At 42.7% G+C, this 24,356-nt stretch overlaps 1 protein-coding gene across 1 annotated transcript; it reads left to right on the top strand.

Annotated features, from left to right (window-relative positions):
- Window positions 1-15,778: 15,778 nt before the first annotated feature.
- LOC147900746 (Transducin/WD40 repeat-like superfamily protein) lies at window positions 15,779-19,989 on the top strand. Its single transcript, XM_087375952.1, has 2 exons — window positions 15,779-17,884; window positions 19,219-19,989. The coding sequence occupies exons 1-2, from the start codon at window positions 16,101-16,103 to the stop codon at window positions 19,223-19,225; spliced, it is 1,791 nt and encodes a 596-aa protein (XP_087232078.1). The 5' UTR covers window positions 15,779-16,100; the 3' UTR covers window positions 19,226-19,989.
- The last annotated feature ends 4,367 nt before the right edge of the window (window positions 19,990-24,356 follow it).

Consider the following 24,356-nt stretch of genomic DNA (forward strand, 5'->3'; position numbering starts at 1 on the left):
ACATGATGAAGACTATGCTTTTTAGGCACTTTGTCTTTTTTGTTTATCATCACTTGGTCAAATTTTGAGGTTCTCTGTGTCGAGTAGTACTCCAAAAAGAATATGTAAATCACCTCTCGTCACCATATGATGTAGACCATGTGATATGTGTTTTGACTATCCCATTTCTGTGAAACTCACACCCTTGGGAACCCTTGCAGGCATGAGATAAGAGGAGGATCTCCCAACTTAAGGAAGCTTTTTGTGTAGAACACAGCCATGTTAATTCCAATAATCTCTACTCATGGCATATTGTTAAATTCATCTCATACTCATGATTTTGATAGGTTTTCTTACTAAAGGGAGTTGGCGCCCCAAGAGGGACTCTTACATATTACAAGCAAGGTGTCATCAAGAATCTCTTTGACAAGGAAAGTAGATGGCTTGCACTATAGTGCATAGTCAAAGGTGTTAAATTTATTGTGGCTTTTGTATATGCTCCTACTGGTAGCCTGGAAAGAAAGAAGACTTGGGAGTCCTTAGAAGTTCTAGGTGGCAATGCTATTGTGCTAAGAGATTTAACATGGTGGAAAGTAGGGGGGACATATGGTTGGGTAAAGGATCAATTATTCAAGGAATAAGTTGTAGGAATGGGAGTCTAGGGATTTTTTCTAATACCTCTTGATTGCACGTGCTATATGGACATTTTACATAGTGCCCCCCAGGTCGCACTTCAAGTCACAGCCTAAAACATTATAGCCCGTCCGCCATAGTCACACAATTACCATGTGTTGCTCATGCGATGGCCACACAAAATTTTACCACAGTCCTGTGGTGGGAGGGAACACCTAATTTGATACCATGTTGGTAGCATGTAAGGCTGCCATGTGTCCCAAAGACATCGTCAACTACCGAGGGATCCCAATGCCCTGCCTCCTAGCTACACATACCTCTATCTCCCCCCAAAGGGATGAGAGAGAGAGAGGGCTTGGAACTTTAACTTGGTCTAAGAGACAAGTGGGTACACTCAAAAGAGAAGCAAGGCTTGATAGAGCCCTTATCCCACGATCTCTTATTAGAAACTAGATCAAAATATGGATTCTCTCCTCTCTTACCATTTTAGATCATAAGCCTCTTATGATGGTGTGTGATTTTGGGAATGTTAGCAAAGTCCCTTCCTAGTTCAAATCCAATCCTAGCTTATTTTCTCTCAAAGCAGATTACAGAGGTTTGGAATTGCCCTTGCTCTATTGGAGAAACTACTAGAGCTGGTTAATTACGAGGCAACTTTCCATGTGTAATAAGAAACCATAGCTTCTATAAAGAAGCGAGAAAAAGCCTTGGATGAAGCTATACATTGATACCTTTTGAATAAATGTGGATGAACTAATAAGATTGGCCTCGAGGGGAGACGTTGTTCCCTTTATATCAAGAACAAGATCTCTTGAATGAAGCTCGCGCTCAAGAAAAGTGCTATTATTTTCTGGCTTCTTCGAGGAAGGCCTGGTGAGTGATTGCGACTCGAATCATGATACAATATTGGCTTTTTCATTTCTTCAATGGATGTGATTCTTTAAGTGGCTTGGACTCCTCCTAGGAGAACAGGTCCAAATATTGATGATATTTCTATCATTGGAATCTTGGGAACTCAGTCATTTTTTCTTGCTCCGAAGCTTTTTCCTCCCTTCTGGGTACCTTGGTTTGTATTGGTCCCAATCCAAAAGTTGTCGGAAGAGGTTTTCCTTTGCAAAAAGGGGTGACAAAAAATCCTGCTTTCATCTTCTAGAGAGTGCTTGTGTAAAGATGATGGGCACAATGTCTTGCAAAGTTGGGCCTACTACATGTCTTCCAGGGTGCTCACTGTAACTACTTCGTCCTATTGTGCCCCTGCCCACAATGGTTGCACCACGCCTTGGAATTGAGCCAGCCCTTCTAGAGGTTCCTCCTTGGCCTCTTCGTTGGGAGCTAGAAACAAGCTGAAGGTCTGTAGTGCCATACTGGTCGTATAAGGAAGGAGCATTAGTGAAAAGCTGAAGCACAGTCAGCTTCTTGTCAGATATCGGGGGGAAGACAAAGTGGTCTACTAGTTTCTATTCCAAACAAGGTGCCTCTTGAGAATCTAAGGTAGATATCAGTGTCACATTAGTATCATGTCTAAAACCATTGAATGCATGATTGTACTTGAGGAAGAGAGCATGTAAGGACACTTGGAAAGTTGGGAGGGAGAAGATGGGTTGTCCCATTTGAGTCCTCCTCCATCCCTATCTGTTTCCCAAGCTCTTGAGTTGGGGAGTCTCTTCTCCAAGTGACTGCAAATTTTGGTAGGCCTTTCTTTCATCTTGACTATTGTGTTATCTATAATCCCCATTAATATCTCTCAACCTCTCCATCTCCTATTGTCCATCCCTCATTTAAATCTCCATTTATTATGGAATTCTAGCTTTTGGTGATATTTTCCTTTTAGCTTGAAAGTTTTATCATTTGCTTTAGCTCTGTTTGTTTATCATACACGCTTTAGCTCTATACTTTGCAACATGATTCATAGAGTATTCTAAGAATGGAATATAAATTGAACTAGAAATGTACATATAGGTGGATTATTATGAAATTACTATTCTAACAATGGAGTACAAATTGAGCTAGAACCATACATATAGTTGGATTATTATGCAATTATTGTTTTCTTAATAGTTTGAAGCCATACTAGAAAAGATAGAGCTATATTGAAGTATATTGCATGCATTGTGATTAACCATGGTAAGCCGTGACCACTTGTGATGGGGATACTATATTTTATTTCAAAAGTTGTATTTTATTTTATTGTTAGAGTAAGAAACATGCTAGTTGTATACACACAAAAATGGAAGTTGTTTTGAAACTATCATAGATTATGTGTTGTTTTATATACAATGCTATGATTGCAATATACCTAAATCATAACATATCAATCACCCCATCCTTGATCTGTTGGCTGTACAAATTTTGGATATACCAATGCTATCTATGAGCCTTCCCCCAACCCCCGAACCCCTCACCTACTATGTCCCAATGTGTTCCAATCATCACCACAAACTTTGTTGTCATCATTGCTATTGTTGGAGTCCTTATGTTCATCTTACAATATTTTCTCAATTTCATTCTCCACATTTGTGCCATATCTCTCTCCCTCCAACTCCTACATCCATATCTTAGACATTAAGTTTATATATATTTACAAATTGTCTGTACTATTGAAGATATTATCATTCTAGCTATATTCAAGCAAGACAAATTACATACTATTTCTTGAAAAGGTCATTATCAAAAAAACTAATTCGTATGAAGAAATACATAGAGCCATAGAAAAATGACAATCAGTCTAGGTATGACTTACCTCTATCAAAGGCTCCATGCCTCTCTCTCATAGCCTCTAAGATATCCTAGTAGGGTAGCCTACTTCAAATCCTCCCTGGTCGACTTGAATCTATAATATATTGTGTGTAATTAAATTGAAAAATATTAGTTTCAAATCAATACAAATGAATGGAATTATTAAACATACTTATACTTACAAATTGAGCAATGAAGGTGTGCCTTCCTCCTTTGCCCAAGTGTATCACTACTCCCTTTTGCCTTCTTTTTATTAAAAAACAATTTGAATTGTCCATGCTTTTTTTTTGTAATCGGAGAAAATAACTCATGAAGTTCTTAAAAAGCAATGTCTAAGATGTGTAGAAGGAATGTGGAAAAACAATATTATTGCATCATATTAAACTACAATAGTAGATGGCCAAGAATAATATTCTGCATATGAAATGCTCATACGTATTTTTTTTCATAATGTTTTCAAATTCAAAAAAAAGCTAGTATAGGCTTACCTTCCATTGTGGGGCAGTAAAGGAATCATAATAATATTAAATTATTGTTCTTGGTATGCACAATGCAGAACACTTCAATATATTATGCACTAAATCAATAGGGACTTGAGAATTGAATGTACAATCAGAATAGAATAGGGAAGGGATGACAATGGAAGATCAACTGTACACACATTTTGAGAGTCAAGAGCTACAGCACTGTTGCATACAAAACTTCTCCTTCATTCTCTATCTTGGAAATCACAAGAGCATCCTTCTTGAACTAAGCAAGAGACATTACAACAGTCTGATAATAGTTGGCCTTGACAACATCATTGTTGGGACAAAATCCAAAGTAGTGGTTTTCTAACTGTTATAACCGACTACTACACAAGATAACGTACCATATAATGTATCAAAATATTCTATTCTATCTTAGTCCATCTCGAGATGATGACCTGGTAGGGTGGCAAAACTACCCCTCAACACCTGACACTCCTAGTGGATAGACTTTTTGGAACAAAAAGACAAAGACACAAACCCTTTCATTGAAAGTACTCCTTGCCGTATGGCAAGTTAATTGTTAGGCTACACTTAATTCCAATGTTTTCCCTCATGCTCAATAGGGTGGCCTCCTCCCATGTAGAGATACCTTCATTAATTGGCTAGTCTTCCAATGACTGTGATTCAGCCTCAAGTTCTATAACAATCTGCTTATCATCCTCCATTTTATCTTTAGCATCAGCCTTAGTGAGAGGCTTTGTAGACTCATTAGGTAGCACATCTTCTTTAGTAGTGTCTTCTCCAACTCTACTGCCTTAGCCAAAATCTACACATTAGAGTTAAAAAACTCTATTTTGCAATTAGAAAACAAATCAGGGGCTTTGTTCAGTTGGGCCTGCATCTTCTCCATCTATTGGGCCAGGATATCATATGCAAAGTAGCTAATGCAAAGGCCTCATAGGGTCTCTTTGCAACTACCAGCATCCTATTCTTCAAATTGGCCTTGCAAGGTCTCAATTAATTGCATTTTCAACTCATCAACTTCAGTTGATGACATGAAAGTGCCATCAACTTCCTTAGTCATTTCCTTCAATGATTATTCTACTCCTTCCAGTGCTCTAATCCTCTCCTTGAGGATTGTATTCTCGATTTGCATGTCTGTGTTGTCTATTGCTAGCCTCTAGAGCTGCAAGAAGGATTTAGTCTTTATTTCCTCCAGCCATTTAGTTACTTTGGGCTTGCATTCTTTCTAAACTCTCACTTAAGCAAGCAATTTTGCCACATGCTGACTTCTGACTCTTTGTACTTTTGATACTCATCCCGTTTTTTCAATTCCTGTTGGTAGTCTACCAATTCCTTTTGCTAATGTTGTTGCATGTCTAGCTTGTGCTTAATGGCATCTTTCTCTTTTGTAAGTCTTGAATCTTCTTGGTTAGATGTTGGTTTGCATTGCCTTGTTGCTCATGAAATGATTTCAAAATACCCATGTCATAGTCAACTTCCACGATAGATATGTTATCCACTATACCTGCAAATTGAAGCTACCTTTTGTGGAGTCTATTTATACTTTGTAGACCTATTTTGTGGTGTCATCTTGACTATGTCTAGATCATCATCAGCTTGCTTTGAATTGTTTTTCAAGTTTACTGACAGGCATCTTTTTCGGGATTTTAACTTTGTCTTCTTTGCTCTCCTGGACTCATCGGATGTGCTTGCCAACAGTTCGTCTTGTACTATGGGACTATCCCATAGACTTTCTACTAAGGACTTACCAAAGATTAACATATTAGACTCCTCAGTGCTATACTTGGCTTTCTTCAATGCTTCAACTTCCTTCCACTTTGCTTTTTCTTCTTGCATATCATGCTTATCCTTTGTTCTCTCCTCTCTCTGTTGCATAGGCATCTCCTAAAATCTGATAGTAGACTTTTAACCAAAATCATGTAGTGCAAAGATGAAAGGTGCTACCTTTGAGCATTTGTTGGTGTTGCTCAAGTCTTTCTTTGTCATTTCACTCATTAGCCTTGAGTGCAACAGATTTTACCAAGAAACTTTGCTAGCTCTCTTAGTAGCTTTGAGGATAGCATAGCTTTTTGTGCTCATGGTGTTCGTCTTCATTAGGAGTTGGAGCCTTCCAATTTACCATTCAGACTGTTGTATTCGATAAGGATCTTGCACCTTATTAATGAAGAAGTAATTTTTGGTTGTCTCTGCACGTCCGAACTCTCTGTTCATGTCAGCCTCAATATCTTTGTCATACAAAATCTCCTCTTCTATCAGTCAGAGGTTAAAGACATGGGAAATGGCTGTTGGATTGACCATTAGTCCTAGTCCGATCATGCCACCTATTCTTTGAAATGCTCATATTGTTGCATCACATTTGGTTGAGATTTCCAAATGTTCCATGGCAAGCTAGCATAGCCAAGCAAGCCTACCTTTTTAAGCCACTTGTTATGCCAAACTGAGGTCCAGTGAGACTCAAAATTCCTTGAAGCTCACTTGAATCATCTGCTTCTTGGCTGGGGACACAATTGCCTCTTCATCTAATTCTTCCTCTTTTGGCAGAAGCTTCCTTAAGTTGGGAGATCCTCCTCTTATCGGGGATAATTGCAAGAGCTTTACTCTACATAATCATATCTTTCTCCAAGTGGGAAGGCAAGGGAAGTTCTTCTTCTGAGTCCTCATCATTGTCCTATATCAGCATGTCATTTGTCTTATTGACTTCCATCTTCAAACTCTTTTGACCAACCACTCTCAACATTCTCCTTGGGCTTCTCTTGCATCTGCTCATCTATATCCTACCTTGTAAGCGAATCAAAGGGGTTCTTTGTGATAAAAGATGGCTCCCCTTTATCTTCAATAACCTCCTTTTTCATGCATTACTTGCTCTTTAGGAGGAACCACATGAGTAATATCAATCTTGGTAAAGACAACCTAACTGTGCAGTTCTACAAGGTTTTTTGGTATGTTGTGGGACCTACATTACTGGTTACGTGGGAAGAAAGTGTTAAAGCCCATCAGCTCTCTACCCATGTAAATGGAGGCATCATCAAGCTCATTCCTAATTAGGAATAAATGTTATTGTGTTGATTTAGAGACCCCTCACTATGCTTAGTTGCTGCTATAAGATCTTCATCAAGAATCACTAGACTCTTGGATCTTACAAGAACCGAAAGGTTTCATGAAGGGGAGACACCTATTGGAAGCTATTGTGAGTATGGCAGGGAAACCATCAAGGCATTTTCTTTATTAAGGTGGATTTTGACAAGGCCTAGGAGACAGGATGGACTAGGTTTTTTGATACAAACACTCCAAGACATGGGGCTTGACCCTATATTTGTTTCTATTATAATGAATATGTGTGAATGGAGTTATGACGGATCCTTTCCCTATGAAAAGGTCCAAGGAGGACAAGCGCATAGAGCTTGTCAAGGTTCATACAGATGATAACCCTGCAGATATGCTGACGAAGAGTCTACCTAGTCAGCGGTTTGAGTATTGTCGTGTATTGATGGGCATTGGATAGTATGCTCACTGGTTGTTCTCCCTTAAAGGCACATTGTCCTTTAAGTGGGAGGTTGTGGGGTTTAAAGGTCACTGTGCCTTTACCCCGGTTATGTACAATACTCAAACACATATATAAATGAATGAAAAAGAAGATTAGGGTGGTTCTGCACCCACCAAAACTTGTATGGCTCTCTGTTTCTCTCTCTCCTTCTTCCGTTCTTGCTTTCGTTGAGAGCACTCTCATGACATCATGGTAGCAGTCGGCAATGATGCAAAATGTCTAGCAAAAGGAAAAGGTACGATTTCTCTCAAGTCAGATGGAGTTGTAAAACAATTGTCCAATGTTCTTTATGTGCCAGATATCAAGAGGAACTTGTTGTCCGTTTCTGCGATCACGGATCGGGACCTCAAAGTTCAATTCGATAAGAATGGTGCACAGATCCTGGATCATCAAGGGAAGGTCGTTGGTAAAGGTACATGGCGCAACAACATTTACGAACTCTCAGCTTTTAGTGCTCGAGCGGATGTGAAGAACACTAAGCTGTGGCATGAGAGGTTTGGTCATCTAAACCTTAGTTCTTTGAAGGAGATGCATAAAAGTGGAATGATTGCAGACCTACTAGAAATTTCAGATTTGCCCGATGTATGTGAAGCTTGCATGATGGGCAAGCAGAATCGGTAGCCCTTTCCTTAACAGTGTGTTTTGCTTTAGATATACTCGTTTAGTCTATTCTCACAAAGCAAAGAGTCGATGTGCATGTTTCTCTTGTGAGGTTTTGTGCATCGTGTGCTATTTATTTCCTAAGGACTCTAGGGAGAGGAGGTTCCTCAGGAGGTTCACCATCTGAGCTATCTGAGGAGATTTTGATATCAACATGGAAGGGCTATCGAGAATGAGGGAAATTCATCATGCTATATACATTGTCATCTTCAGAAGATCCAGATGCTCTTAGTTGGCAATGAAGACATTTAGGAGTATCAGACTCGAAGCATTCTAGTAGAGATTCATCAGACTCACCTTGGGATATAACTTCCCATTGGTGAGGTTGAGCAATCATATCGAAAAAGCCTTTGAGTTGCTTTTGTTGTGGATTGCGAGGCTTTTTGGTGTTGAAGGGAGTTACACCAAGGCGATCCACTACACAACTTGCCAAACGGAATTCTGACTAGGTTTTTTGTCTAGACTTTGATGTCAGGGCAACGAAATAACCTCATCTCAAACACTGGTAAAAGGAGGTAGACCTTGCATCTTAGAGCTTTGCAATGGATTTCTTTTTGACACCTAAAACAATGGTGTCAACTCCACGCACTCCAACCGCAGCATTCCCCTTTTCGATGACCTCAAGGGCATACTCCACTTGGAAGAGATGCCCATCAAGTGGGAAGATGGTGATGGCTCTGTCACATGCCATGCAGCTCTAAAGACTCTTGTTTTGCTTGGATCCAATAGGGGGCGCGAGGATCCTGGCTGATTAAAACTTAATTTCTTGAGCCACTGAAAGCATAAGGCATCACATTTCACTGAAGTCCAAATCCATTGTTCTATCTCGGCATTATAATCAACTTGAGCATGAACTCTCAACACTTCAATGTGGACTCCTTCAAGGGAGAGGCATTGGGTGACCCTGAGAGTGCTCCAGGAGGTCTATTCAAGGGTTTGGACACAGTTATGGTCTAGTTTGCAACCAAGGAAGATCTTCTACTTCTTTTGGCTGGCTGCCCATGGAGTCTGGTTGGAGCAGATGCAAGTGGAGGGGCACTGTCATAGCTACTCTAGTGGTTTCTTGGAGATGATCCCTCGGGGCCACATAATTAGCAAAGGTCGATGGCACCAGGAAAGTTAGGGGTTCATAATTAGACACCCTTCCTTGTGGGCCTCTCACATCTCCTCGGCTAGGGTCTTGTACGGGAAAGTCCCTCATCCATGGATCTTCATCCTCCATGTGTTCCCACTGAGGGTGCCTTGCAAAGGAGGTGGGCCCTGGGTGCGCAAAGGTGGTTTCAGACCCTATGTGCATTTCAAGAGCTGGCTGTTGCTACCCTTCCCTTACCACTGACATGCTGGCAAAGGGGTTCTCCATGTCTACCAAATTTGTTTGGCCTAAACATCCAAACATGTTGGTGAATGTACCTCTTAACCTAGATGCTACAGAAGGGGCAGGAGAGTTGGAAGAGGCCACACTAGTGAAGGGGGCTTTGAAAGCCCTTGGACCCGCGAGGTCTTGCATCTCCTCATCCAATCTCTCTGTCTCATTGGAGCTAGATGGATCCTCCTGTCGAGGTCCTATTACAAAGTGGGAGCTAGGAATCAAGCTTCTGATTTGGCCGATCCTCAACTAGGGCAAAAGGTGGATTGAGTGTAGCTCAAAGCACTGTCTTCAGGCGTGGGCTCCTTGGACGAAATTCTTCCCGATTGCAAGTGCATGTATAAGTCCGCTAATAGGGCACACTTATGCTGAAACTTTAATTCTATATATATATATATATATATATATATAGAGAGAGAGAGAGAGAGACTACCCCAGAGGTATCCCAACGGGTGTAGGGATATGGCTATGGCAATGGTCATAGGGATAGCCTAATGTGTCAGTCGGTGGCAGGATACCAGCATGGCAATGGGTGGTGGGATAGTTCTTAAGGTGTCGGTCAACAAGAAGATACCAGTATGGCAACGAGTGGCGAGATAGTTCTTAAGGTTCTAGTCAATAGGATAGTGCTTATTAAGGCACCAGTTGGCAGGATGGATAGTGCCACGTGTCGGTAGGATGTCATAGGTGGTATCCCCATGGTCATAGGGATGAGTAAGACTATAGGCGGAGGGATAACGAGGTTGGCGGGATAATGGTATGGCCACGGGTGTGGGGATAGCAAGATGGTAACGATCGCGGGGATGAACTTAACTTGCCAGTCGGTGGGATATCTTGATTGGCTGGATACAAATATGGTGACGGGCGTGGGGATAATTGAAGGCACTGATTGGCAAGATACTAGTATAGCAACATTCATGGGGGTAGCGCTAAGGCCACGAGTCAACAACTATCGGGATAGCTAACTCTGACACACATTAATTAGGGCAGTGGGTTATACCATGGTTAGAAGCTAGGTCGTGGGGATAGGTGCTATGGCCATGGGTCAATGGAGTTTGACTGGTGGGATAGGGCTATGGCGATGATCAGCGAGATAGCGCTAAGTTGTCGACCCGTGGGGATAGGAATGCGCTATGTCATGACTAATTTTTGATGATTTTGGACAGATTTGGAGTTTTTGTTCAGGTTTTTTTAGTTACCACGTCCTCCTCCATAGGACTGGTTTTCTTGAGTTTGCTGCATATTCTGATTTCTACCACGGCGTGCAGATCAGCCTCCTCTACCTCTGCGTCTACCTCTTCCAGCATTTGAGTAGAAGATAGTTTCTTTTGAAGTTCCTCCTGAAGAAGATGCACCCCCATTTCTCTGCTTTTCAGAAATTAGAAGAGCAAACAACTCTTTAAAATCAGGAAATTTTTCACGGATGGCAATGGATGTCCGGAACTGTGCATAATCCTTTCCTAGACCATTCAAGGTCACAGAAACTAGATCATCATCTTCCACTGGCGACCCAATGGAAGCAAGTGCATCTGCAATTTTCTTCACCTTCATGTGGTAGTCATTTATGCTCAAATTTTCTCTCTGCACATTGTGCAACTCTTGTTTGAGTTGCATTTTCCTAGCTTGCGTATTTGTGCTGTACATTTTTGCCAAAGTATCCCATGCCTCCTTTGGCGTACTTGCATCCTGAATATGCACAATCATAGAATCCGAAATATTGATAGACAGCCAGTACATAACTTTTCTGGCTCTCTCATGCCATCCTTTAAATGCCGGCATTTCCTGTTGATTGGGAACATTAGGAAGAACTGGTTCTTCTTCATTTCCTGTAATGAACTCCCAATAGCCTTTTCCCATAAGGAAATTCGTCATTCTAAACTTCCATGCCTGGAAGTTGTTCTTGTCAAGCTTTTCTGTGACAATTTGTGAAAGAGAATCAGACGCCATTACAGAACACTGCAAAATATTCTGTCACTGCGAAAAACACAGCTTTTGCCTCACACGGGCAGATCTGCAAAACTGACGAAAGTGGTATTTGACCACACAGTCACATCCTAGTGACGCTTTTGCATCAACAGGCAACAAGCATGATTCTGCAACTCCCAATATCTCTGCACACAGGCATACGATGCAATTTCTGTGGCAACTTTTCACCGACTAGCCGAGTAGTGGTCGCACAACAAAAACAGGGCCTTTTCCTAAGTGCCTGCGAAGAACTTCCGCCTTCAAAACGGGCCTCGAAATGGCCTCAAATCAGAAAAATAAAGTCACCAAGGGCTTCGTCCTGTCCCACAGCATGTACTGCCCTCTCGCCACACCGCGAAGGGCGTCTCAATCTGAGATAGTGTACTCTTGCACTTCTGGCTGTGCTACCTGCAGAGATTTGCTCCCAAACTCGAAAGAGGAAAGCAACACTGGTCCTCTTACCAAGACACCATGAACTTGGTTTGCTTTCTTGAGCTCCTTACCACGAACAAGGCTCTGATACCATGTGAAGATAGTGGGAGAGAAGGAAGGAGTCTCACTTGCGGCTTTCTCACATGCACAATGGGGGAATACACACACAAGTGGAGGCTGAAAACAGTTTTCCTCTTCTTAGTTGTGAAAGCCAAAAGAACTCTAGTACAAAGAAATAGAAGAACCCTATATGTGGGTCTCAAACCAAACTCAACTAACTAGGGTGGCATACTAACTGAGCCACGAACTAGAGTAGATAAGGATAGCTGTCATCCAGCTATTATTCGTGGGCGGTGTACCAACCGCATCTGCAGCTAACAAGTCGGTGACATAAATGCACAATGGTCACCCTGGCATATCGCTAGTGGAGTTCGATATCTCAACCCCATGCCTACTAACTCTCAAACCATCCTCACCACTCAAACCATCCTCCCCCCCCCTTACCCATGCCTACTGACCCTCCTTCCATGTGTACCTTCCCCAAATCAACCCCAAATGGCATTCGAGAGGAGGTGGGTGCTCTTGGGAGATTTTTTATTCTCCCTCTTGCCCTAGGTGGTCTGCCCTCTTTCTCTAGTCCACTGTTCTGGTCTAGCCTGTTTCTCCCTCCATTTTTTGAATATTGGGTTTCCCTCTCTTGTAGCACTCTTTCTCTTACTCCTCTTGCTCTGGGCCCTCCTCCTCTTATCATTTGGCTATAGCAGCTCCTCTGTCTATATCTTTGCAACATCTTCTCTCTCCTACTCGCCCCCTCTTTCTCTCTCTGTCTCTCTATCTCTCTCTTTGTATCTCTCTCTCTCTTAGGAGGGGCACGGCTTTGGCCCACTATCACGACTGATCCACTTCTAGGACCAGGTCTGTATTGGGCTCTACCTGCTGATGGAGATGCGATGACATAGGGAGACACTACTACGACATATCAGAAAGCAGCATGATGGGACCACCCCAACCTATTGCACCCCTCCTATTTGCTATAGAAGTAGATTCTATTGGTTGACTTCTATTGGACAAGAAATAGCAGGGGTTACTTAAAAGTATTAAGCTCCCCTTAAGGAAGTAATTAGTAACCTAGCAATTTGCAGATGACACTAACAAATTTATTTCCAAATGTAGATATTTTCTATGGGGAGGTAGCAATAGAATTTCCAAGGTACAATGGAGTTTTTGCACAATTCCCAAGCAAGGAGGTCTTGGCGTACTAGATGTGGAATAGGCTGTTGCTAAACTAGCTACCTCCTAGATTATCAAAGCTCTTCTCAGCTTAGAGTTGGACTGGCTCAGCTCTTCTCTAGAAACTTTAAGTAGATCACACCCATTAGGGCTATCAAGTGGAAAGGATATCCCATACTCTCAACTATTTTTTGCCCTGAGCCTTGCTCCACCAAAGGTAACTAGCTTTATATTTCCCTCTACTATCTAGATAGCTTTTGAGATTGTTAAAAGTCAACTCATCTTCTCTAGGAAAGGATATTTTATGTGTCTAAAATCTATATGGGCCTCTGTGATTCATAAGGACTCCCCTTTAAGTGCTGACTTCTTTATTTGGATAAAAGATCAGGTCAGGTGGATGAACTAGTTAGAGATTAGAAGACATTTTAGGCTTTCTGACCAATTTGTTGAGCTAATAAGTTCAAGAGCAGCTTTATGGGAAGGAAGGCATGGAGGATCAGCCTTAACTATGCAATGGAGTTCAGTTGGTGAACTCTTCACACCTACTTCCCATCCCTACTCCCACAAATGATATTGGAGAGATGGTTAGGGTCCTGAATTCCAGATCAAACCTAGATCCTATGCTAGAAGGCTCGATTTGGTATAATCTGGGCAAAATAAATACGAGAAAAAATGGCTACCCTTCTCTAGATAATTGTACATAAGGCTATTTGGACGAATAACAAGGGTCACAGAATTGGTAAGGGGCACTATAAATGTTGTCCTGGCCTAATCTATGGATAGCTGAGCTACTTCCTGGTAAGGGGTCTTTGTGTGGCAAGAATTTTATCAAGCCTCACCTCAATCAGTTTTCCCTTCCCTCAAGATTCAAGGAGACCCTTTTTTGGTAATAGAGTTTGGTTTAGGTGAGCTGAGAATGCCCAGGGAGTCAATCATCTACATATGTTGCTCCATTAATTGACTAGAAAGGGTGAGTACTCATTTATATATAGACACACGACACCATGTGTATTGGACCAACCAATGACCCTCTCACGTCAACAAATATTGTATTTTGCACATTGCTTATTTCCAATATGTACATGTATTGGTGTCTCCATGCAATAATTCATGCTTGCTCATGTGCAATTTAAGATACAATGATAACCCTATTTTACACCCAAAACTATCTCCTTTGATGTGCATGCCGATTCTTGTAGCCTATTCCTATACATGTTTACCTTTCCAGATTGTAAGATCTTAGATTTCATTTATCACAAGCATGAGATAGTTGAGCCCAATGTGAACTTAAGGATTCTCCTCTCGTAAAAACCTAGCATTCATTGCATGTCCTTGCCTTTAATACTTAGCTTATTTATGCATGTCCCTTGCTTTTAAATGGTTACTTTGGTTAGCTTATTTATATGTTGAGGCTGCCAATTATTTTATTGTGTAATTTGCTCACATTAAGGACAAGTTGGGAGTTAAAAGTATGCATACCTTCACAAAATACATCGATTTATGGATGATACTTTGTAAAAATCAAACAAATTTGTAGGAAATCTCTAGCCATTTGATTTGAAATGATCATGACCCCAGTTAGACTTAGCTTAAAGTTATGGGCTATAAAGTTTGATAATTGTTGGGTGGTTCACAACCCCCAAAGAAGTGCACATTCATGTAGGAAAAAACTTGTGTCCCAATGTTTTTCAATGCTTAGGTTGGTTAGGTTGGGAAAGTGATCAAGTACCACAAATGGACTCATTGTCTACAAGTCGTCCGCTGTTATTTGGGCATCACAATGGTGTTTTTGAATATACGCTAAGTGTATTTTCTCCTTCCAAGTTGTGATTAAGTTGTTGCATGGGTGGAAGGATGCACAAGTAAAAGCAAGTACTTGAGTCAGTGTTTTCTTCTTTTATTTCTTATTTGTTTGATACATAGTGCTAGGTGCTCCATCTAAAGTGGTTCCTCCTAATAACTCCATAAACTCCTTCACAATTGTACATGGAATACCATATACCTTTAAAACATATTGCCATGCCACGTGTTAGGGCTTTAAAGTATATGATCGAGCCTAGTGCCCACCTAGAAAGATCTTTTGCAATGTGCATTCCTTGGAATTGAAGAAATCCATACCAATATGTGTCTACTTTCCCTATAGTGCTAGCAAAAGCCATAGCAATATTGTGGTGGGTGAAGAATCTCAATTTCACAATGATAGTAGCCATGTGAGTAGAGTCGGACACATAAGGGCGGGAGTGAAAACCATGGGGCTTGCTAGAAGGTCTAACCTCAAGACATGTTTAATGATAATGAAAGGGACAGAATCATGTTCGACTGCCTTAATATGGCGAACTGAACGGCACATATGATACACGAAGGAGGTGCCTCTCTCTGTTGTATTCATGTGAGATGGGGATACACATGTGATGCAAGGAACGATGGTTTGTCCAATTGCATTCATGTGAGCTGAGGTAACGATGACAAGGTGTGATTGTGGCTCCTTAACCCTTTATCTCTACGAGATCTCAATCCTTGAGTACTTTTTCTGAAAACCTGTTAAGTATGAGAAACTAGGGTTGAGATCGAACAGCCTGTTCATTGCCAAACTCATGAAAAACTAACCAGGGTTAGTTAGATTGAGGTCATGTCACTTAAACTCATGGTGTCTACGATTAAACAGTGTAGGGTTATGTGCAGGACTAACCAGGGTTGGTTAGATTAAGCTCACCGACTTGAGAGGCCATTTCTGTTTGAATCTCCTGTGCATGAGCTGAGCTTGCAATTGGTCCGACTTGCTGTTGCTCTTTGTTAGGCTTCTCTGTGCAGGCAGAGACGAAGAAAATATGTTAGGGGAGGAGATCGACGGATTGAGAGAGCAGCTGGTTGCAAATTCCACCGGAAGATTTGTAAAGCACTAGCACACAAACATAAACAGAAGAAGAGCGCGAGAGCAGGAAACAGAAGAAGAAGCAGGAGAGCAGGAGCAGGAGCAGGAACACGAACAGCAGAAGCAGGAGCAGGAGAAGAAGAAGAAAAGAAGAAGAAGAAGAAGAAGAAGGAAGAGAACTCCCGAAAAATGGACCTCCTCGCTCAGTACCAGGAAGACGACGATGAGGACGCCCGAGCCCCCAAGATTGATCCTCAGAACAGCCCTCCTGACTCGCCTCATTCTGACTCGCCTGATTCCTCCCCTCTCCGATTGTTGGTCCCGAGAAAATCTTGTGCCCCGGACGTCGATGATACACTTCTTGCCCTCGGTCGTGTCGGCAGCAGTGGCTCCTTGGGTGCGCCCAGACCTGTGAATCCCTCTCAGCGTGTGGTGAACTTCAATCCCTCCTACGATCAACTTTGGGCGCCCATCGCTGGACCCGCACACCCGTATGCGAAGGATGGAATAGCGCAGGGGATGCGGAATCACAAGCTGGGTTTTGTGGAGGATGCCTCTATCTCTTCCTTTGTCTTTGATGAGCAATACAATACGTTTCACAAATTTGGTTATGCTGCGGATCCCTCCGCAGACGTAGGGAGCAACATCGTCGGAGATACGGAGGCGCTCAAAACCAATGCTGGGGCGTCTGTGTATAACATTCCGCAGCACGAGCACCGCAAGAGAAAAGCGGTCAGGAAGGCAGAGAAGCAGGAGGACGAGGAAGACGAGGAAATGGATGAGGAGAAGCGGGAAGAAACCATGAACCCTGCTTCCGAGTTATGGCTGCTAAAGAATTCCAAGAGTCCTTGGGCGGGGAAGAAGGAAGGGTTGCAGACGGAGCTCACGGAGGAACAGAAAAAGTATGCCGAGGAATACGCTGAGAAAAAGGGTGAGAAAGACAGGGGGGACAAAACTGAGATGCAACACAAAAGCACGTTTCATGGCAAGCAGGAGCATGACTACCAGGGAAGGTCTTGGATTGCTCCTCCTAAAGACGTTAAGGCTACGAACGATCACTGTTACATCCCGAAGAGATGGGTTCATTCGTGGAGTGGGCACACTAAAGGTGTCTCTGCCATTCGTTTCTTTCCCAAATATGGGCATCTGCTTCTCTCTGGTAGTATGGACACGAAGGTGAAGATTTGGGATGTCCATGGTAGTGGCAAGTGCATGCGGACATATATGGGGCACGACAAGGCTGTGCGTGATATTTCCTTCAATAACGATGGATCTAAATTTTTAAGTGCCGGTTATGACAGGAGAATTAGGTTGTGGGACACGGAGACTGGAAATGTAATTTCCACCTTCTCCACAGGGAAGATTCCTTATGTTGTAAAGCTTCACCCTGATGAGGATAAGCAGAATGTTCTTCTAGCCGGAATGAGTGACAAAAAGATTGTTCAGTGGGATATAAACACAGGGGAAATTACACAAGAGTATGATCAGCATCTGGGGGCTGTCAATACAATCACTTTTGTGGATGATAATCGCAGGTTTGTAACTTCCAGTGATGACAAATCTCTGCGAGTCTGGGAGTTTGGGATCCCTGTTGTAATTAAATACATAAGTGAACCGCATATGCACTCTATGCCTTCCATTGCAGTGCATCCCAACAGCAATTGGTTTGCAGCTCAGAGCTTGGATAATCAAATTCTTATTTACAGCACTAGAGAAAGATTCCGCCTCAACAAAAAAAAGCGCTTTGCAGGGCACATTGCAGCAGGTTATGCCTGTCAAGTGAACTTCTCTCCAGATGGACGCTTTGTCATGTCTGGTGATGGTGAGGGCCGATGCTGGTTTTGGGATTGGAAAACTTGTAAGGTTTTCCGGACACTGAGTTGCCATGAAGGTGTTTGCATCGGCTGTGAATGGCATCCTTTAGAACAGAGCAAGGTTGCAACATGTGGATGGGACGGGCTCATCAAATACTGGTATGTTTCTCTGACATGACTTTCATGTTCTCGGCCAAGAGCTGGTTTCTTTGTGGATTCTCTGACTTTGGGTGCGAATCGTTCTGTGGATAAAACACTTTCTGCGTTGATTCCTGCTACACAGTGTGATTTATATAAAAAATTGCTGAGATTTATCGTACTCTCGTATCTTGATTGCATACTTGAGAAAGATCTATGTCTGTTAGAGTAAATGTATTCAATTGTTTTCGGCAGATAATCATAGGAACACCAGATAATAGTCATGAGGCTTACACATGGCCACACAAGTGCATATTTTCTCTCGCTATCTACCAGATTATTCTTTACCAAAAATGCAAATGTCAACATGCATCTCAGAAAGTACCTGCGGTTTGTGAAGGTTCATAAAGATTCTAGAAATTCTTTAATGGTTTTCGAAATTCCCTTTGCAGATAGCCTAAACTCCAGTATTTGAATCCGTTTTGGAAACCCTGATCCCTACTTGGCACCGAAAATACTCTAGCAAGAGATGTGTAACCACAGCCTACAGCCCAAGAAACAAAGCCCTCTCTCTCTCTCTCTCTCTCTCACACACACACACACACACACACACACACACACACACACACACCCCCCCCAAGAAAAAGAAAAAACCCTCCCTTGACTTGGATTCCACATTGGTTCAGGCACATTGTACTTCGCATGGGCATAGTCCAGAGAGTAATATGTACTATATAGGAGAAGAAGTTAGGCTCTCCACTCTTTGTCTCATAGGTCATTCTGCTCTCTTGAAGACGTTAATAAACTACGTTAAATATTGCATTGTTTTACCACTCTGCTGACGTGGTTACACAGATAAATAGATAGATGCATGTATGTATGTATTGGCTGGTGTAATGTGGTTTGAGTCCAAAAGCAGGTTCTTGTAGTGGTATGTGGCAAAGAAGCTGCCATGTAATAGGGAAATGTACAGAGCAAGCTGTTGTGCATGAGCAGGTTAAAAGTCCAGAAGACCTGGCTTGAGGCTCACAATCTTGAGTGTGTATACTGTAAACTGGAACTGTTACTTTTTTAAAAAAAGGTTTCTTAGTAGATTACTTCAGTTATGATATCACTTGAGTCCTGTTCTTTATTTTTAGTGTCTTTCAATATCTTGCATAAGGTTGATTATAGTGCTGTCCCTCTGTATTGCTGTGTACTTTCAGTTTTGCAAAGCAAAGTGTGTCTTAGGTTTCCAAGGATCTTGAAACATCAATGTACAAAAATGTTATGACAATTCTTATTAGTGAGGGTAGGCATAAGATTTTACTTCAGGGCATGTCTCTATGTCTAATAGCTTCTTGTTTTTGTTTCAGGGATTAATTCATATTGCTGTGACATGTTGTAATACACTACCCCTCCTACGTCAACCGCGAACTAGCAACAGCCTACAGACAGTGGCATGGGTATATGAGTTTCAAACGAGGATGAAGAGTCATCTGAGAAGAAGCATGTCACAATCAATTTACTCGGTGACAGCTTATTTGCTTGGTTTCTCTATTTAGCTTATCATTCACTCCAGAGAAGGCAAGGTGGGGCAAGCTGATTAAGTGGAGTGAGTGCAGATAGTTCTTGTGGAGTAATGAGATTTTTCTGAATACCGCATTAAGAATTGGTGGGCAATCCAAGAAAAGTCAAATCCTTGCCTTTACTTGAAAATGAAACGGAGCCTGTTTCAATACTTTTCAGTGCAGAGCTTCCCACACCTCTCCTTTTCTCTTTGTGCATGTGTATGTTGGAAGCTCAGAATATTCATCTGTTCACTGATCCACATTTCAGTATGGACAATTTTAAAACTACTTATCCTGCTAGTGTGGAATTATGAATGTTATATTTACACATCTGGACACATGTCATCAGCTCTTTTCTGTTCATGATAACTTTTTGATATTCTGCAATGTGATAGTCAGTCTCTGCCCATGAATCTGTCATTGGTAAAAATGAACAATAATCTACTTGTACCTTGTTATGGGCACAGGCGACTAGGACTGTTTGGTTCACATTATATATGTGGTTCAGTGTTTTGAATAGGCTCTCGGAAGTGGAGACTGAAAGCTTCCTCAAAGCAAAAAGGATGCAATGTCAAGTTTGAGGTGAAATCTTTTCTTTCGTTCTTTTTGTAAAAGCATAGTTGCTTGACATCATGATTTTCTATTCAACCTTGTTCATTCAAGAACAGTAACACTGAAGTCTTGCCTTGTACATGCTTCGTGATGTTTCCATCATACTCCTGGATTTTGCTGAGCTGTGAATCAAACTCGTGCATTACCAATGTGTAAGATGGGCCGTTCCTAAGAATTTCCCTGATGACTGCTGCTCATAGTGAGTGAGTGCATTGCTGAAGAATTAGCACAAGAGCTGTCAAATAATTTACAATGTGATTACAAGTATATCATGTATATATGTTCCAAGCTATCTGGTAATAGCTTGGTATTGAGATTAGTAAATGCTGCATTGGCCAGTTCTTTCTTTTTGAGGAAGTCAAAACAGGAAGTAAGAAAGCAACCAGCAGCTCTCCCTAGATCTCTTTTTGTCAGATAACCTTAGTACCATTTGGAGCTAAACAAGTGCATCTGCACACAGGTATACTTCTCACAGCAATCATATTTTTCATGACTTATTTTTAGAAGAGAAGGGTCACCTAGTAAGAATCAAGTTCCAGTTGGCTGACCAGCTGGCATCGAAACATTAGAAGGGGACTATTCGAGGGTCTTCCTACACGTTAAACAGTTAAGATTGGGATGTGCACAAGTTTGAATAATGTCATGTGCACGGATTGGTATCTGACGTGTACTAGGTACACAGGACTAGCTCAGGTAGCCTGGGGAGGCTTAGAGCTAGGCAGGCTTGATTCTCGGGTTGAGTGGCAAGGGTACGAACTATTTATAGGTCTTCGCTATTTTTGGCGCTCGGGGCCCGGGTCTATAAAAGGGGCCCAGGGGGTTCAGTTCTCAGTGTGCAGTTGGGAGCAAGTTTCGTTCCCAGGTGCCAGGTCTGTTCCTGGATTGAGTCACAGACGCGCGCCTGCATCTTAGCGTAGCCGAAGGCCCAGTGGCAGATCCAGGGCTTCACAGCGCCACCTGGTGGTATGGGACACCAGGCTGGTTTGGATCTGATTGGGAGTTCGTGCCAGTAGCTCAGCTCGTGGCTCGGAGGGGACATCTCCTGATTCGGAATCACATCCCGTAGATGTCATGGTTGGGTGGTGAGCAGCCTGCTCAGTTTCTCACGTGGTGTGTGGTCTGTTCGCAGATCAGAGGTTTCAGGAGTGCGGGGATGTGTCAGTTGGTATCAGAGCCAGCTCTTGAGGTAGGAACTTCTGATGCGAGAATTTTTGACGAATTCTTTCTCCAGGTATGCCCTAAAATTCGAAATTTGCTGCTGAGAATTATGATTGGTTCCTGGGTTATCAGGGGTGGTCAGTTGGTAGGGAAAAGGTAGAAGAAAGGAGGGAGAGTTTCGAAATTCCTGAAGGGGGCTGAGAGAGAAGGATGTAGGAAGCAGAGAGAGAGCAGAGAAGAAGGAAAGAGAGGCGAGGGGACTGACAAGGGCTGCGGGGGAGGCGGAGTTTGGACGCCAGGGCTGGTACGGAATTTCGGCAAGGGCAGGGAGAGGCGCGATGTGCAGGAACAGGGTGCGACCACCCTGCGAAGAGGGTTGCTTTTTTCGAAAAAGCATCACCCTCCAAAGCTGGGAGGGTGAGCCTTTTTTGGAAGCAGGGCTTCCTAATTAGGCTGCCCTGTTTCCTATATAGATAGGCAGGGTTCCAGCCCAGCCATAGCCTTTGCAAACAGCCCTCACTGTGCCATCAAGTTGCGGGATAGCCTGCGCCAGCCATCCGTACACCTGCGCCGTACAGCCTGCGTCAGCCGCTGTACGGCCTGCATCAGCCGCTGTACGGCCTGCGTCAGCAGCCGTACGGCTTACGTCAGCCACCGTACGGACTGCGTCAGCAGCCGTACAGCCACGTCAGCTGTCCGTACTGCTGTGTCACCTGTACAGTCAGCAGGATTCCGGATCGCTGCAGGATTTCGTACGCTGCATCCGGCATCGATTTCAGCCAGACTCCGGGATTATTGCGCCTCCGGTTCGCCAGTTTTCAGCATCTCCTTCCGTCAGCATCTCTTGGGACGGTTTTCCTCTGCTCCATTCTCCTTTGCGCTTCGATTCAGTCGGTTATTTCTCTCAGTTTATATTCAAATCAGATTTCAGTTATGTCTGATTCTGCAAATCCCGAGTTCACCATGGGAGAGTAGGATTTGGATTACACTCCTGTGGGAGAGGAGGATCAGGGTCTTTATGATGACCTGATTACAAAAAAGGCCTTCAGTGAATTCACCACTGCTCTGGATGGAAAATTCGAGTAGGTTAATGCAAATCAAACGGGGTTGACACAGCAACTCCAAGGGATTCAAGCGACTCTCTCTCTTCTGGCTAGCACTGTGCAGGCACTCACGCATGTGGATGCCATGGCTTCAGTGCTAGGCTCGAATATAACTCCAGACCCTTTTCCGGGAGATCAAAAGTCTCGAACAAAGGAGGTAGTTGACACTTGGTTACACAAGTGGCAGGTACACTTTCAGTTCCACCCATACCCAGATGAGAAGAAAATCCAGCTTGCAGCTGGGTTCATGTCAGGTAAAGCGTTGCTATGGTGGAAGGAACTCCAGCCTAAGTCAGATACATGGACAGATTTCGAAGGGGTCTTCAGGAAGGAGTTCCTGAAGAAGGAGGACGATTATGATATCGTTGGCAAGCTTAAAGTCCTCGATACGTCAAAGTTAAACTTGTCCTTTGAAGTTTATCTTCAAAGATTTCGGGATCTGCAAACCAGGGCCACAAAGATGGATCCAGTGACCTTGTTAGGTTTCTTCATGGATGGTTTGCCAGATTCATACAAGTTGCAAATAAAGAACAACAAATGCACAACGTTGCAGGAGGCCATGAATTATGCGCACATTTATGATGATACCATGGCCGGTGCCAAAGCAACTACAGTTTCCGACACGAGTGGAAAGAACAAATGCAAGTTCTTTCAGCCTACGACTGGTACTGGAGAGACGAAGTCTACGGACAACGCCTCCAAGAAACACTTGACTCAGGCTAAGAATGGTAAAGCCCGTTTCCTTCATACTTTGAGGCTCAAGAAAGGACGTTGCTTCTATTGCGAGGAGCGGGACCACACGAAGAATGAGTGTCCAAAGCGCAAGAATCAAAAGTTAGTGCTTGGACCGAAGCTCCAGGCGGGTCCACGTACCACAGCCAAGGGAGCGAACCAAGTCTCGATGACAGGTATTTCTGTAAATGTCATTACCTGCCCACTTTCTTGTAATTGCACTTTCAATACTTCGTTGTTTGGTTCTCATGATCTTTTCCGAGTTTATGGAGAAGTTATGGACCAACAGGTTCACATTCTCTTTGATCCGGGCAGCTCTCACAACTTTGTTAATTACAAATTTGTGCAGAAGATGGGGCTGTCCACAGTACCTAGCGATCACACCTATGAGGTGCAGCTTTCAGTTGGGAAGCAGTTTTGGGATCGCAAGGTTGAAGCGCTTCCTATCCGGATTCAAGCCTACACAGGGGTTCTCACGTGTTATGTTATGCACCTGGAGCATGTAGACTTGTTGATCGGAATAGAGTGGTTTAAAACCCACAATATTCAGATTGGATGGACGGAGCATATACTTTCTTTTGTAGATAAGGACACCCAATTTTGTATTCAGTGTGATAAAATTCCCTCTTCTCAGGGACCTATTGTATCTGCGATGCAGCTTCGGAATATATTAAACAATTCTCATTATGATGTCTATCAGTGTGTTTTGATTCCGCTTTCTTCATTTGTTGTCTCTGTAATAAACAAAAATGATTTAAGTGTGTTTGAACACTGTGAATTGAGAATGTTGTTAGATAGTTTTAAGGATGTATTCCCTGCTCAACTGCCGGAAGGTTTACCTCCAGAACGGGCAGTAGATCATCGCATAGACTTAGTCCCAGGGGCTCAACCTATCAGTGTACCACCTTATAGGATGAGCCAGGTAGAGGAGGATGAGTTAGCTATCCAGCTACAGGATTATCTGAATATGGGCTATATACGCCCAAGTAAATCACCTTGGGGTGCACCTCTCCTCCTAAGAAAGAAGAAAGATTCTTCCTGGAGAATGTCTATAGATTATAAACGATTAAATAAAGTGACAATTAAGAATCGATATCCTCTACCTCGTTCCGATGATTTGATAGACCGTTTGGTCGGAGCAAAGTATTTCACTAAGATTGATTTGCGTACGGGTTATCACCAAATCCGTATCTATGCTAAACACATAGATAGGACCGCATTCCGAACTGGGTATGGTCATTACGAGTTTCTGGTATTACCTTTTGGTTTGACCAATGCTCCTGCTACTTTTCAGCAGATGATGAACGATTTATTCAGGGATTTTCTGGGCAAATTTGT

This window comes from Dipteris shenzhenensis, chromosome 6 (assembly GCF_047967505.1).
Source record: "Dipteris shenzhenensis isolate YYH24624 ecotype China chromosome 6, Dip_SZ_1.0, whole genome shotgun sequence".
NCBI lineage: Eukaryota > Viridiplantae > Streptophyta > Polypodiopsida > Gleicheniales > Dipteridaceae > Dipteris > Dipteris shenzhenensis.